This window comes from Tupaia chinensis, unplaced genomic scaffold (assembly GCF_000334495.1).
Source record: "Tupaia chinensis unplaced genomic scaffold, TupChi_1.0 Scaffold000627_1, whole genome shotgun sequence".
NCBI classification, from domain to species: Eukaryota; Metazoa; Chordata; class Mammalia; order Scandentia; family Tupaiidae; genus Tupaia; species Tupaia belangeri.
In genome coordinates, this window is record NW_006160147.1 from 3,783,341 (window position 1) to 3,798,701 (window position 15,361).

At 42.5% G+C, this 15,361-nt stretch overlaps 1 protein-coding gene and 1 long non-coding RNA gene across 3 annotated transcripts in view; one reads left to right on the forward strand and one right to left on the reverse strand.

Moving 5' to 3' along the window:
• Positions 1-1,385: 1,385 nt before the first annotated feature.
• On the forward strand, positions 1,386-6,967 carry LOC114009807 (uncharacterized). The gene is made up of 3 exons (XR_003551188.1): positions 1,386-1,444; positions 2,282-2,344; positions 6,941-6,967. It is a non-coding gene; the product is annotated as an uncharacterized LOC114009807 (long non-coding RNA).
• Positions 1,437-15,361, reverse strand: part of LEMD1 (LEM domain containing 1) — a 28,909-nt gene continuing 14,984 nt past the window's right edge. Inside the window, exons 6-8 of one of the 2 annotated variants that reach the window (XM_014591863.2) lie at positions 11,070-11,177; positions 3,160-3,236; positions 1,437-1,644 (exon numbers count right to left, since the gene is read on the reverse strand). In XM_014591863.2, the coding sequence (XP_014447349.1) occupies positions 1,449-1,644; positions 3,160-3,236; positions 11,070-11,177 (381 nt within the window). In that variant the 3' untranslated portion in view covers positions 1,437-1,448. The remainder of the gene's footprint in view (positions 1,645-3,159; positions 3,237-11,069; positions 11,178-15,361) is intronic. The other variant, XM_014591864.2, reaches the window with a different exon arrangement.

The window sequence follows — 15,361 nt, forward strand, 5'->3', positions numbered from 1 at the left end:
TCACGGTCAATGAAACGAGAATCAGTGGCTGGGGAAAAAGGGAGTTCATTTCTGCAACCGGATGACAGGGAGACAACCAGCCACCAAACTGTCTCAAAAAGCTCAGCGAGTGTTTAATATTTACAGATACACGATACAAGCACATGCAAATCGTTCCTCAGGACAATCAAAGTCAGTCACTTTCCTTTAAGTAATTAACCTGATTTCTGTTTTTCTTCAAAAACCCATCCCAGTCTCTCATCTGACCTTTCCTCAAACAGACCTCCCCATGTTTCTGCGCTTGGTCAGATTGTTCTTGTCAGAGGCCTTTCCGAGTTTCAAAATGGCGGCCATTCTGCTAGGCCTCCAGCTGGCCTACTTCACCACGTCACAGGCCAATCGCAAGCCCCAGGTTGTTTTATCTGTGTTTCTGACCAACTGGGTATATCTCCGGGTTCTCTGGACCTCTTTGGCTTAGATTAATTTGCTAGAGCACCTCACAGAACTAAGGAAATCTTGACTTTTGTTTACCAGCTTATCGATAAAGGATGTTGTGAAGGATACAGGAGCAGCCGGATGGAAGCGCTACCTAGGGCAAGGCATATGGGCAAGGGAGTGGAGCTTCATTCCGCTCAGGACTACTCTTCAGGCATCTCCACGTGTTCCGCCATCATTCCTCTATTTGGGGGTGGTGGTGGTGGGGTTATGGTGGCTTTATTACAGACACAATGGATTGCATCAGCTATGGCGGCACAGCGGGAGTGCAACAGTCTGTAGTGCTTGAGGCCATGTGGCAGATCAGGGTTCGGATCCCTGACTGACCTGCACATGCCAGGTGTGTGGGTGTGCATGTGCCCGCGCGCTCTATGATCTTGGCTGGCTGGGAAAGGCTGGAGGAGGATTGCAGCATAAAACTCTGTTGTGGGTGCTTGTCTTTTTGCTCTCTCTCTCTCTCTCACAAAATAAATAAATACCCCTTTCCCTCAAAAAGGGAAAAATGTTATTTCGTTCTACATTGCTTTCATGACGTTGGACATTTCTTTGTGTTTGCTAAACCAGACATATCAGTCTTTTGTTAATTGGCCGTTGTGTCCTTTCTACATGTTACACAATTTGAAGAGCAAATAAAGTGTGCTCTTATGGTTTATCGCCAGTTAAAAGAAAAAGGTCAGGTAGAGTTTCCTTTTTTAGAAGTCAGCTTGAATGGGGAAGTACCTTTAATGAAAGCCTTTTTTTCCTTTTTCCATGACTCAGCGGATATTCCCTAATCACCACGCTCTCGCTCTCGATACAGTGTCTGGTACTCCCTGGGGCGCTGCTCCTCCCACCTGGCTGAGCCCCGAGCAGTGCCAGTGCCGGGAAAGGCCATCTCGCTCTGGGCCAGGCCTGCCCCTTCCGGGGAATCCTTTGGTTCCTTCCTGAAGCTGGAGCCATCCTCAAGCACACTCATTGTTTTGCCCCTCAGGTACCTAGCCGAAGAGCGGCTTCTTTTCCACCGTTATGTAGACAAAGACCACGATGAGGACAATGCCGAGCACAGCGAGCTTCAAGCCCGCCGGGAACCCTCCTGCGGCGCTCTCCATGCTCCAGTCTGCCTGGCAGCCGGCTGTCTCTCTGGGGACAGTTCGACCTTTGATCCTGATGTTTGGAGCTCTGGCCGCACACCTATAAAGGCAGGAGTGATTTTCAGGACTGGCAGTACTGCGGAAGTGCCTCCTTCAGGAGGAGCCTGCGGGCCTTGAGGCCTAAGGAGCAAGCTCTCCACTCCCTTAACACTGTGCTAATGTCTGGGACCAGCAGATAGCGCAATGGTTACATCACTGGGCTTCCATGTAGTTGACCATGGTTCAAGTCCTGGACCTGGTGGTTTAAAACTCACACCAGGCGTGTGTGTGTGTGTGTGTGTGTGTGTGTGTGTGTGTGTGGCCAAAATCCTGAGAGGAGACTGGAAGAGAAGGGATTATGGCATGGCCATTCCCTCATGGGTGTGATTTCTTGCTTTCTGTCTCTCTCTGTGTCTCTGGTGAGTGCATGTGCCTTATAGCAAAAATCTCTCTCTAAAATAATAATAATAATAAAACTATACTAAAGTCAGCAAGTAACAATTACGGAAAATTCGAGGGATGTGAGCCTGTAAGGCCCTACAGAATATTTACTTATCGTTATCACCCACGTGTGCAACAACTCTCAATGCCGGCATAAAGCACGACTCGGGGGCCCTACAGAGCCTCAGGTCTACACGGGAAACTGTCTGAGTAGGTAGGCAGATAATACCTCGGCCCTCTCCTTTCTTTTTTCACAGGGAGAAATGCTGCCTTCCAGGGGGGACGTGCTTTTGCAATCTGCTGATTTTGCATTTAAAAGGGTAAGAGAATACGTTCTGAAATTTTTTAGGGAGGCCTTATGTTTCTACCAGTCTAATTCTGCAACACTTGCCAAAGTCTATCAGAAGTCAAGGAACATTCCAGAAAACTTTACTTTTTCAAAAAATTTTGCCAAAGGGCAGGAATTTCAAAAAATTTTGCCAAAGGGCGGGAATGCTTGCTGGGGAGGTGGGGTGTAGAAAAGCACTCCCCATGAGGCATGATCATGCCATAATCCCTTTTCCTCCATTTCTCCCTCCTTTTGGGATTTTGGGCATTGTATACACATATAGCCAGTGTGCTTTCGAGCTGCCGGATCTGGAACTCTAGCTGCACAGACAGCCGTGTGCGGTCCAGCCACCAGACCAGATAGGGGCTGGCCCCAAACTTTACTTTCTGCATTCATCCAGAAAGCATTACTGGCAAAGCCTATCTTGAGCTTATATTTCAATGACTTGGTTTTTTGTTTATTTGTTTGTTTGCTTTTTACCTTTTGCCTTTTGCCCATTTTCTAAGAGACATAAAAACAAATGTTTCCAAATGAGTATGAATCTGGAAACTCGAGCTCTGGTCTCAGTCCATCATGACTTTGGGCTTCCTCTTCTACCTGGGCCATTTCCTCTTCTCTAAATATGAGCCACAAAATAGAAACTGGGCAATCTCTAACTTTGAAATTATGAGATATAATGAATCTTTCTCCTTTCCTGACAGATTCTTGTCAGGCTCAAATCCCTCACAGAAATTGGAATGATGAAGTTTTTTTCTAGGAATTACAAAATACAGTATTATCCATTTACTCTACTAAGAAAAGCAGTACCTGATCCTTCTGGAAGGTTTATAGGCTGGGTGGTAGACATCTACAGCTTTTGGTTTAATGATGGGAGCCTCAGGTCTCTGATCAACAGAAAGAAAATGTCAAGAGAAATTTGTTTCCCATGTCTTTGTACAAAGGGGCTCGGTTTTTAGTCTAGAAAATGTCACATAATCCCAGGACTGACAAAAGTTCCTGGCGCATTCAATACTTAGTACTTCCTAGCACAAACACCAAGTTTGCCTTTATTTAATAATTAACAAAAAAACACCCAAGTTCCACAGGGTGATATTTTACTTTGGTGACTCATACGAGAACAATAGACAACCGTGGCGAGAACAGCATTCTGTTCTGAAATATCAATGCTCTATTTTACCCTCTTCCATGTACTTTTTAATTGTTGAGAGCTTTTTAATACTCAGGCACCTCTTTTGTACAAAGAATAAAGTTATTAAAAAAAAACAAATTGACTGTGAACAAAAACTAGAGAATAATTTAGAAAAAATGAACTGTTGCTCTATTAAAAGAGAAGTAGAAACCAGTGTTTTGTTTTGTTTTGTTTTCAAAAACTTTTTTTTCTTAAAGGTTTTTGCCATAGAGCGTGCACGTTCACCAGAGAGAGACTGAGAGGAAGAGTACCATGCCACAATCCCTTTTCCTTCATTCTCCTGGGATTCTGAGCATGCATGCACATGTACCTGGTGTGATTTCCAAGCCACCAGGTCCAGGGCCTGAACTGCAGTCAGACACGTGGGAGTCCAGAGCCTTAACCACCATGCTATCTGCTGACCCCTTTGTTGTTATTTTTTATTTTTAAAGAAGTATTTGATTTAACTTTATTTATTTATTTATTTATTTATTTATTTATTTAAATTTGGTCAGAGAGGGACAGAGTAAGAGAGAGAGAAAGAGAGAGAGGGAAAGTGAGAAAGCAAGCCACCAAGTCCAGAATTCAAACCATGGTTGGCAACATGGGAGTTCAGCACTCTTAACCACCATGTCTCCTGCCGCCTGCCCCCTCCTTTTTTAAAAGAATTATTGATATATTTATTTCCATTTGTTGTCATTAGTGGGTTTTTTGTTTGTTTGTTTTTGTTTTGTTTTTTAATTTGACCCAAGAAGACAGAGAGAGAAAGAGAAAAAGAAAGTGAGAAAGCAAGCTGCCAGGTCTAGGACTCAAACCACAGCTGACCATGTGGGACTCCAGCACCTCTACCTACCATACCACCTGCTGGCCCCTTTGTTGTTCTTTTTTAGTAGGTAAATGGAATAATTCTTTGCTTCCTTCCTGGTAATAGAATTGTAAAGAAGTAACTTAATGGAACCAGCAGATGGCGGGATGGCTAAGGTGTTGGACTCCTACCATGAATGACCACAGTCCCAGTCCCAGACTAGCTTTCTCATTCTCTCTCTCTCTCTCTCTGGTGAACCCATGTGCCCTATAGTAAATTAAAATAGTAATAAATAAAATTAATAATTCCTTTAAACATCATTTATTTTATTTATTATTATTGTTGTTGTTTTAGAGAGATTTTTGCTATAGGACATGTGACAGAGATAGACAGAAAGTGAGAAATCACTCCCCATGGGGGATGACCACATCTCAATCCCTTCTCCATTTTCTTGGATTTTTGGCATGCACGCACATGCACCTGGCATGAGTTTTAAGCTGCCAGGCCCGGGACTCAAACTGTGGTCGACCAGGTGGGAGTCCAGTGATATAACCATTATGCTATCCGCTGGTCCCAGATAATTTTATTTTAAAGGGACTTAACATATGCAGGTGACCAGGCAGAGAGCGTGGGATGGAAGAGCCAGCACTTGCAGTATCTGAGTCATGGAGTTACCAGTAGAAAAGACAGCCTGACACCCCAGTAGACAGCATAACTCTCGGAGTCTGGATCATGACCTACAGGGCATATTAGTAGGTCCAATGGTCTCAGAGATAGGTGGGTTGGGGAGGGCATGACCCGCTGTAGCATCGTGAACTGCCAGTCACCCTCTTGCCAGGATGGACCACCAATGGTGAAACAGCTACAGCCTCCTCCTCTTCCCCCATTCTCCCTGCCCCACCACCTTCAGGATGTTGTCAACAGTGCTTTCTGCTACCCTAGCAGGGCCTGTGCATGTGGTGAGAAGCACCGATCCCAGAGGAGATGAGGAAGGTGTATGCACCATTGCAACAATTCCCTGGGATGGGTACTCCAAAACAGGCCCTCAAAGGGGCCATGTGGGCAAGTGGTGGCCTGCTCCCCAGGAGATATTTTAAACTCCTTCTAAGGGTGTTGGAAAAATCTTTTATAAGCAGATTCTTTATTTTTTAATAGTCGTGCTATTGGGCAAGTGCACTTGGAGATAGAAAGAGAGAAAGTGAGAAATCACCCTCCCAGGGGAGATGACAATGCTACAGTCCCTTCTCCTCCATCCTTCTCTTGAGATTTTGGGCATACACACACATGTACCTGGCATATTTTTCAAGTTGCTGGGTCCAGGACTTGAACCATTTAGTTGGCCACGTGGGATCCAGCCACCTCAAACACCACACCATGAGCTGGCTCTAAGCAAATTCTTCTTTTAAAAACTTTTTACTTATGGAAAATGTTAAACATGTACAAAAGTAGACAATACTGGGACCAGTAAGTGGTGTGGTGGGTAAGACGCTGGACACTCCCACATGACCAACCACAGTTTGAGTCCCAGAGCTGGTAGCTTTCTCTCTCTCTCTCTCTCTCTCTGTGTGTGTGTGTCTGGTCAATTTTTTTTTTTGAGAATAGAGGATGTGCGCTCGTCAGAAAGACAGAGAGAGACAGAGAGACAGAAAATGAGAAATCACCCCCCAGGGGAGATGGCCACGCCATAATCCCTTGTCCTCCATTCTCTTCTCAGGATCGTGGGCACACACGCACATGACCCTGGCGTGTTTTAAGCCACTGGGTCTGAGACTTGAACCACAGTCGACTACATGGGAGTCCAGTGACATAGCCATTATGCCAACTGCTGGTCCCTCTCTGCCCAAATTAAAAACAACAACAACAACAACAACAAAACGAACGAATGAATGAAATGAAATAAATAATTCTGGGACCAGCAGTTAGCGTAATGGCTATGTCGCTGAACTCCCATGTAGTCGACCACAGTTTGAGTCCCAGACTCGGTGGCTTAGACTCACGCCGGGTGCATGTGCGTGCGTGCCCAGGGTCCCAAGAGGAGAATGGAGGAGAAAGGATTATGGCGTGGCCATCCCCCCTGGGGGGGTGATTTCTCGCTTTCTATCACTCTGTCTGTCTCTGTCTTCCTGGCAAATGCACACGCCCTATAGCAAAATCCTCTTAAATAAATAATAAATAAATAAAAAACCACCCCCCAGGGGGGATGGTCACGCCGCAATCCCTTCTCTTCTAGGGATCTTGGGCACGCACGCACACACGCCCAGCGTAAGTTTTAAGCCACCGGGTCCGGGACGCGAACCACGGTCGACTACGTGGGAGTCCAGTGACATAGCCATTACGCTAACTGCTGGTTCCCATAAATAAATAATTCTTAAAAAAATAAAAAAGCAGACGATACGATAAGGAACCTCTACAAACCCATCACATGCTTCTTTTTAATTCTCTTAAACTTAAAAATAGATTTGTTAAATAAAGCATTTGGGGTAGAAATCTGTTACAAAATAAAATCATAGGATTTTACAGCTCTTAGGCAATAAAATACACTCTCCTTTTTCTCCCCTCCTGCCATAAAAAGATTTAGGTCTTTATTTTCTTCGTTTTCTTTTTCTTTTTTTCAGGACAGCCTTGCCACACTGAGATCCTCCTGCCTCAGCTTCCCAGCCAAGACCATAGGTATGTGCCACCGTGCCTGGCTTTATTTTTCTTCTGAAAATTTATTATGATTTCTGATTTATGTATAATTGTTTTACTTCTTTGTGAGGTACAGTATGGTGTTTTGTTTTAATTTGCACATATGCTTGCTGGACGGAGGGGAGAGTAAGAAAGCATCCCCTGTGGGAGATGACCATGCCATAATCCCTTCTCCTCCATCCTCCCATCAGGGTTTTGTACACACATACACTTGGCGGGTTTTTCAAACCACCAGGTCTGGGACTTGAACTGCACTGTCGGCCATGTGGAATCCATCTACTTTAACCACCAAGCCATTGGCCAGCCCCCAGCATGTTTTTTTAAAAGCCTGTATGCTGGTATGCTAGCTCCTTCCTTAGACTTCACGGGTCTCACAGTGTTGCCCAGGCCAGCTTTGAATTCACAGTTCTCCTGCCTCAGCCTTCCCACCTCTGGGATTACAGGCACATGTCACCAACCTCCTGAGTCACTGGGACCATAGGAGCACACTGCCATGCCCAGACTTTAGGATAGACCAGGACTCAAACTTGGTCCTTCCATGTGGTCCCAGCCTGAGGAGCACAATGTCACAGCAGCTCACACCATTGTGGCCAGGCCTCCTCTTCTTCTATAATTTCTTTTTTGTATCATTCATTTATAGAATTCTTCTCCTTTTACTATGTAAAAAGTGGTCATTTTGGGGCCAGCAGGTGGTGTGGAGGCTAAGGTCCTGGCTTCCACAGGGCTGATTGTACGGTACGGGACTAAGTCCGGGACTTAGGGACTTAAAAATCACACAGAGCATGTGTGTGTGTGTGCATGCCCACACCCCCAAGAAGAGACTGGAGAAGAGACTGAAGGAAGGCCATCCTCCTGAGGGTGATTTCCCACTTCCCCTCTTTCTCTTTCTCTCTCTCTCTCTGGCAAGCACATGTGCTCTACAGTGAAACTTAAAAAAAGTGGAGATTTTCATTTCTAAAAATGAAATAATTATGACCTGTTCATTTGACTGTGCATCCAACAACAATAATTATCATAGAGACTGTGTAACGGGGAAATGGGTATTGATTAGTGTTAAACAGCAACAGTGTAAAATCATACGCAGTGATGTCACCTGTATAAACATATACTGTGTTTGCACATAAACAAAAACTAGAGGGAAATTGAAAAAACGACATCAGATTTTGCATCAAGTGGTGTGTTTGTAGTTGATTTACATTTCATCTTCAAAGGAAATTTCTTTAATGCTGTTATAATGTGATTTTCTCTATAAACAACATTTATAGAGGAACTGAAAAATATTGGTGTTCATTAAAGCCATGGCTCAGCGAGGGGAATGGTGCCCAGGGGATATATAATATATTTCCTCCTGTCTCACGATGCCCAGGACCAGGATCTGCAAAGGCGGCTGTGTTTGCGAAGCCTTCAGAGCCCAGGGCTGTGCAATGTGAGGCCTCCTCTGCTTCTCTAGCTTCTTCCCTCCACTCTCGGAAAACTCCACTAATCCAGACTCCCAAGGCCTGAAGCACATTACCGGCCATAGCTGTCATAAATGTAGCGTGGCAGAGAACGCCGCCCGAGAGGCCGTGTTTCGCTGTAGTACCAGCTAGTGCTTACGTGTGGCAGGCACCATTCGATTCACGCCCAAGGATAATCTCAGACAATGTCTCAAACCCCCCATGAGGAAGGGACTTTTATTGTACCTGTGTTGTGGATAAGAAAACTGAGGCATGGAGTTTAGGCAGCTTGCCCATGGTGGCATAGCTGAGGGGGTGGAAGCAGAACTCAGCCTGGGCAGGGTAGCCTCGAAGTCCGTGACTGCAATCCCTTCTCCCCCATTCTCCTTCTGGGATTTCGCATACACATCCATCCGCACCTGCTATGATTTTCAAGCCTCCATGTTCAGAACTTGAACCACAGTTGGCCATGTGGGAATCTAATGCCCTAACCACCACCCGTCTGCTGGCTCCTCCCTTGTTTACTCTTTATAACAACTCCAGAAGGAAATCATTATAGTCACCATTTTATAGATGAGAAAATTAAGACTCAGGGATTAAATGATTTGTCCTGCAAATCCTTGACCCAGCGACTTAAAACTCACGCCAGGCCAAGTGTGTACATTCCCAATATTCCAAGAAGAAAACGGAGGAGAAGGGATTGTGGCATGGTCATCCCCCTGGGGGTTGGGGGGTGATTTCTTACTTTCTTTCTGTCCCTCTTTCTTTGTCTCTCCAGTGAGTGCAAAAATCTCTTTAAAAACCTCCTCTATGGACCAGATGTTGGCATAGCAGTAAAACATGACATTCTGTGAGACAATCCTACATGGAAAGGTTCCCAGTTCAAGTCTGGAGACCTCCCTGAGTACACCAGGTAAGTGAGTGCTCATGATTGGGGCTGGCTGAAGACTGGGGACAGAACAAGGCACAGGACCTGACAGAGGTGCTATTTCTCCCTGTCTCTCTTGCTCATGGAAGAAATAAATAAATATTTTTTTTAGGGATCAGCAAATGGCATAATGGTTACATGGTTGGATTCCCACGTAGTCAACCGTGGTTCAAGTCCAAGACCCCACAGCTTAAAAAACTCCACAGGATGAATAAATAAAATTAAAAGATTTTGCTCATGGACCCAGCAGGTGGTTAAGGTGTTGGCTGACCATGGCTTGAGTCCTGGGCCTGGTGGCTTGCTTTCTCAGTTTCCCTCTTTCTTTCTATCTCTCTCTGTGTCTTTCTCTGCTCAAATTAAGAATAAATGAATGAATAAATAAAATTAAATTAAAAAGTAATTATTAAAAAAAAAAAACAAAAACCTCCACAGGGCACCTGTGCATGTGTGCCCAAAATTCTGAGAGGAGAATGGAAGAGAAGGGATTGTAGCGTGGCCATCCCCCCGGGGGGTGATTTCTCACTTTCTTTCTCTGTATCTTTCCAGTGAGCACATGTGCCCGATAGCAAAAAACAAGCAAACAAACAAAAAACCTCTCTGGAAAAAAAAATTAGAAGTAAACTGGGAACAGAACAGGAACCTCCTTAATTTGATAAAAGTTATCTTCTAAAGCCTACCCCAAAAGCCATACTCACAGGCAAAACATTACAAGTATTTCTTTTAAAATCAGGACCAAGGAAAGAATGCCCATTATTATCACTTGTATTCAATATTGTAATAAAAAGGTTTTAGCCAGAATAGTAAAATAAAATAAATTAAAGATATATGAACCAGACTACAATAGAATCTACAGAAAAATTACTATAATCTCAAAGATTTCATTGTTATAAGATCAATATAGGGGCCGGCAAGTGACATGGTGGTTAAAGGCGCTGGACTCCCACATGGCTGACCACGGTTCAAGTCTCGGACCTGGTGGCTTGCTTTCTCATTTCCTCTTTTTTTCTCTGTCTCTCTCTGATCAAACTGAAAAATAACAATGATAATAATAATAAATAAAGTTAAATAATTCTTTAAAAAAAAAGATGAATATACAAGTCAGCTTCATTTCTCATACCAGTAGCAAACTATTTAAAATGTACTTTAGAAGTTATTAATACCAACAACAAAAAAATTAAGTCTGCCTAGTAATAAAGCTAGCAAAAGATGAGCATAAGCTTTATTGAGAAAATTATAAAATGTTATTGAAACAGACTAAGGAAAATTCCAGTAAATGTAAAGACATTAAAATACCTATGTATATATGGAAACTTGATATGAGGGGAATTCAAAAAGTTCAGGGGAAATGGACTTAAAATATGAATTGATTCTGAGGCAAAAAAATCTGAAAGCCATTCATAGCTTTTCCATAATACGTGTTTTCCATGAATTTTCGGAAGGCACATCCCTCCTTGTATATGACAGGAAGTAACATGGCAGGTCAGAAAAGAAAAGGTGGGCTTTTCAAAAGTCATACTGGGATTAATCAGGGCAGATGGACTTCTCCCAGTTTCTTTTGCTAAGTGCAGCAAAACCCCCGGACATTATAAAACAGACACCAGAAGACTCTGCAAGGTGGCGAGAAGGCAAACAGGCGAGGGACCTTAGGCCCAAGGAATGATAAGGTGATAGGTCTCTGTTTTTTCCTTTTACCTCACGTGTCCTGGACTGGGTGCCGGAGAGGTGGATAACCTGCAAACGCCAATAGGTGGAGTCCGAAAAAAGCCCCCGGAAAAGCCAAAGGACGAGGAAAGGGGCAGCCTAGTAAGACAGAAAACTTTTTGACAATAACTGCCCTCCTCCATCCACACAGCCCACCTCCACCCTACCAGCAAGAGTGAACGAGAAGCCTGGACTTTCACCCCCATGTGCCAGGCCCTTCTGCTCCCCACCAGGAGCTCCCCAGCAACTCAGCAGTAAGGAGCCCCCCACACACCCAGGGGGTCTCATGGGGAACTTGGACTCTAACCCCCATGTGACCGAAAAAAGTCAGTGTCCCTCTTCCCCCGTGAGTGTGGAGTCAAGGGAGGTCTGCTAAAACAGAGTTAAGGCAGGCGTGCCAGAGCTTGAGTGAGAAAAGACAACAGGCACCACCAGCACGATGGCTCAGATGTTGGGATCATCTCACCAGGATTCTAAAGCACGTCAGAAAATGCTTTCATGAACAATAAAAATATGTTTAAAGCAGATGAAAAAAAAATGCAAACTCTGTAGAGAAGTAGAATGCATCAATATAAAAAAAAACAAGCATTAGTTTTAAAACTGAAAAAAAAACAAAAAAGAACAACCAGAATAAAAAGAACTCGCTATCTAGGCTCAACAGCAGAATGGAGAGAATAGAGGAAGACTCAATGAATATGAAGATAGAACTATATAAATTACCCACACAGAGTGACAGAGAGAACATAGACTGGAAGAAAAAGAAAGAGGAGTCCTAAAGTCTTTTGAGACTATAATAAAAGGAAACTAGCAGTTGGCATAATAGTTACATCGCTGGACTCCCACATAGTCTACTGTGGTTCAAGTCTTGGGTCCAGCGGCTTAAAACACACCAGGTGTATGTGCGTGTGCACCCAAAGTCCCAAGAAGAGAATGGAAGAGAAAGGGATTGCAGTGTGGCCATCCCCCTAGGGGTGATTTCTCGCTCTCTGTCTCTCTGTCTCTCTCTTTCTGGCGAGCACAAGCCTTATAGCAAAAATATCTGGGGGAAAAAAAAAGACTATAAAACATAACATCAAATCATCAGAGTTCCCGAAGGAGATAATGATGAGGTAGGGCTAAAAAGGTATTTTAAAAAGTAACGACTGGAAATGTCCTCAAACTGGCAAAAGACATAAATCTACAGATTCAAAAAGTTGAGTGAATCCCAAACAGGATAAATCTATAGAAATCCATGCCAAAATATAACACAATCAAACTTCTGAAAACTTCCAAGGACATTAGCAAGAAAGTAAAGAAAATGTTTGCAAATCATATATCTGATAAAGATCTTTTATTCAGAATGCATAAAGAACTCAACAACAAAAAGACAACCTGGTTTTAAATAGACATTTCTCCAAAAATTAAAAAATGGCCAATAATCACATAAAAAGATGCTCAACATCATCAGTTATTAGGAAAATGCAATCAAAACCACAATTAGATACCACTAATAGATATCACTATTTTAAAAAGGGGGGAAGGGGCCAACAGGTGGTGTGGTGGTAAAGGCACTGGATACTCCCACATGGCTGACCATGGTTCGAGTCCTGGACCTGGTAGCTTTCTTTCTCACTTTCCCTCTCTTTCTCTGTGTCTCTCTCTGGTCAAATTAAAACAAATGAATGACCAAATAAAATTAAATAAATAATTCTTTTTAAAAAAGGAGGAATACCAAATGTTGATGAGGATGTGGAAAAATGGGAAACTTCATGCACTGCTGGTGGGGTGTACATGGTGCATCCACTATGGAAAATGGTTTGGTGGTTCTCCAGAAAAGTTAAACATAGAGTTACCATGTGACCCAGCAATTCTACTTCCAGGTACACATCCAAATAGTTCAAGTCAGGTACTCAAGTACTTGAACACAAGTGTTCGTATTGGCACTACTCACAACAGCCAAAAGGGGAAAGCACCCAAATGTCCATCGACGAATGGATAAATAAATAAATTGTGGTATGTACATACAATAGAATATTACTGAGTCATGAAGAGGAATGAAGTGCTGATACAAATATATGTGACAATGTAGATGATTCTCAAAAACCTTATGCTAAGTGAAGGTCAAACATTAAACATCAAATGTTGAACAATAGCTTTTATATGAAATATTCAGAAGAAGTAAATCCATTGAAACAGATAGCATAATGGTAACTGCCAAGATGGGATAAGAGAAGACTGCAGAGGAACTACTTAATGGGTATTGAGTCTTATTTTGAAGTGATGAAAATGTTTTGGAATGAAGATGGAGGTGATTTTTTACAGCATTGTGAATGTCCTAAATGTTATCAGATTGTGGACTTTAAAATGTTATAGTTAATTTTACGTTATGTGAGTTTTAACTCAATTTTTAAAAATTACTGATTCTTCGGGCCAGCAGGTGGTATGGTAGTTAAGGGTGCTGGACTCACACATGACCATCCACGGTTTGAGTCTCAGACCTTGTGGCTTGCTTTCTCACCCCCCATCCCTCTCTGAACAAATTAAAATTTAAAAATAAAATAAAATAATTATTTTTAAAAATTGATTCTTCTCATTGTACTGTTATTACATAAGTGAATAACTTTATGGGGTTTTTTTTAGAAGTTTTTGCCATAGGGCGTGTGCGCTCGCCAGACAGACAGAGAGAGACAGAGAGACAAAAAGCAAGAAATAACCTCCGAGGGGATGGCCACGCCACAATCCCTTCTTCTCCATTCTCCTCTTGGGATCTTGGGCACACACGCACACACGCCCGGCGTGAGTTTTAAGCCACCGGGTCCGGGACGTGAAGTGCGGTTGACTACATGGGAGTCCAGCGACATAGCCATTACGCCAACTGCTGGTCCCAATAACTTTACGTTTTCATTCTAAGAAAAAACATACTGAAACTTGGGGGAGAGGGTTAAAGATCGTGTCTACAATGTAATTTCAAATAGTTTAAAATAAAATGATAGATTACATTAAAATGTTAAAATCAGTGGATCTGGATGAAAGTTGTAGAGTGTTTCTTTTCTGAAAATTTCTTATACATTTTGAAATAATTTCAAAATAAAAACCACCAAAAATACATACATTAAAAAAAGTAAAAAGTACCAAGAAGAGAGTGAAAAGACAAGCCCAACCGCTAAGAGATATGTACCACACAAAAGATTGGCATCCAACATATGCCAAGAGCTCAGTTAATAAGAAAAAGATAAACAACTTAATAAAAAATGGGCAAGAGACATGAACAGGCATTTCACTGGTAAGTAACCAGAAATGACGGATAAATGTGTCTAACCTTATTAGTACTGAAGAAATACAAGTTATGATCGTGAAATACCGGCCCACATCCATCAGACTCGCAGAAATGTGGCAATACAAAAGTTTGAAGATTTAGAGTTTTCAATATATTACTAGTAGGAGAATAGAATGTGTCACCACTTGGTGGGACAATGTAGCAAAATCTTTAAAATTGAAGATGCATAGACCCTTCACGTTGGCAGTTCTGCTCCTAGGTACAACCGTGCCATCAGGGGAAAAGAAATTTCTTGCACGTCTACACAGTGAGTCATGTACGACATCTTGTTAAAAAAAAAAAAAAAACAATATCCAGCCAATGGGGAATGAATAAATATGTTTCTACAACAATTCTATGTAGCAATAAGAATGAATGAACTGGAGCTATTATAGGAGATAAGCTTACAACATAATGCTGAATGATAGAGAAATTCCATTTAAAAAATGTATATTATGATATCCTTGAAATAAAATCTAAAACCATGAAAAACTAAAGTTTGTGAACAGTATAAAGAAAAAAGAAGTGAATGTAAGTAGAACATACAGGAATGGGGGTAATCTTGGGGGAAAGCAACGAAGGGGATGATCCAGGCGGGATACATGGAGGTCTTCAACTAATTTATCAATGATTCCGTTTTTAATCTCTGGAGTGGGAATTCAATGGCTAATTTTATAATCCTTCATTCCTTTGTGAACACATAAGATATTTTATAATAAAGTGTCAAGAAGGTTTCCAGATTCAAATTGTTTTCCTCTCAATTTGGGAAAATTCCAGCTACCTATCAGTAGTTATGTCAGTCCATTTCTAATTGTGTTGATTTCTGTGCCATGACTTGCAGGTGTGATCAGAAGTGTGCTCAAAAGTGCCTGCGATGAACTCTCATTCCAAAGCAATCAACAGTCTTCACATCTCTCTGGCCCATGTCCCACGTCCTTTTGCAATTCAATGGAAAGGACACTGGGGGGAGCTATTTCCTCACTCAGGT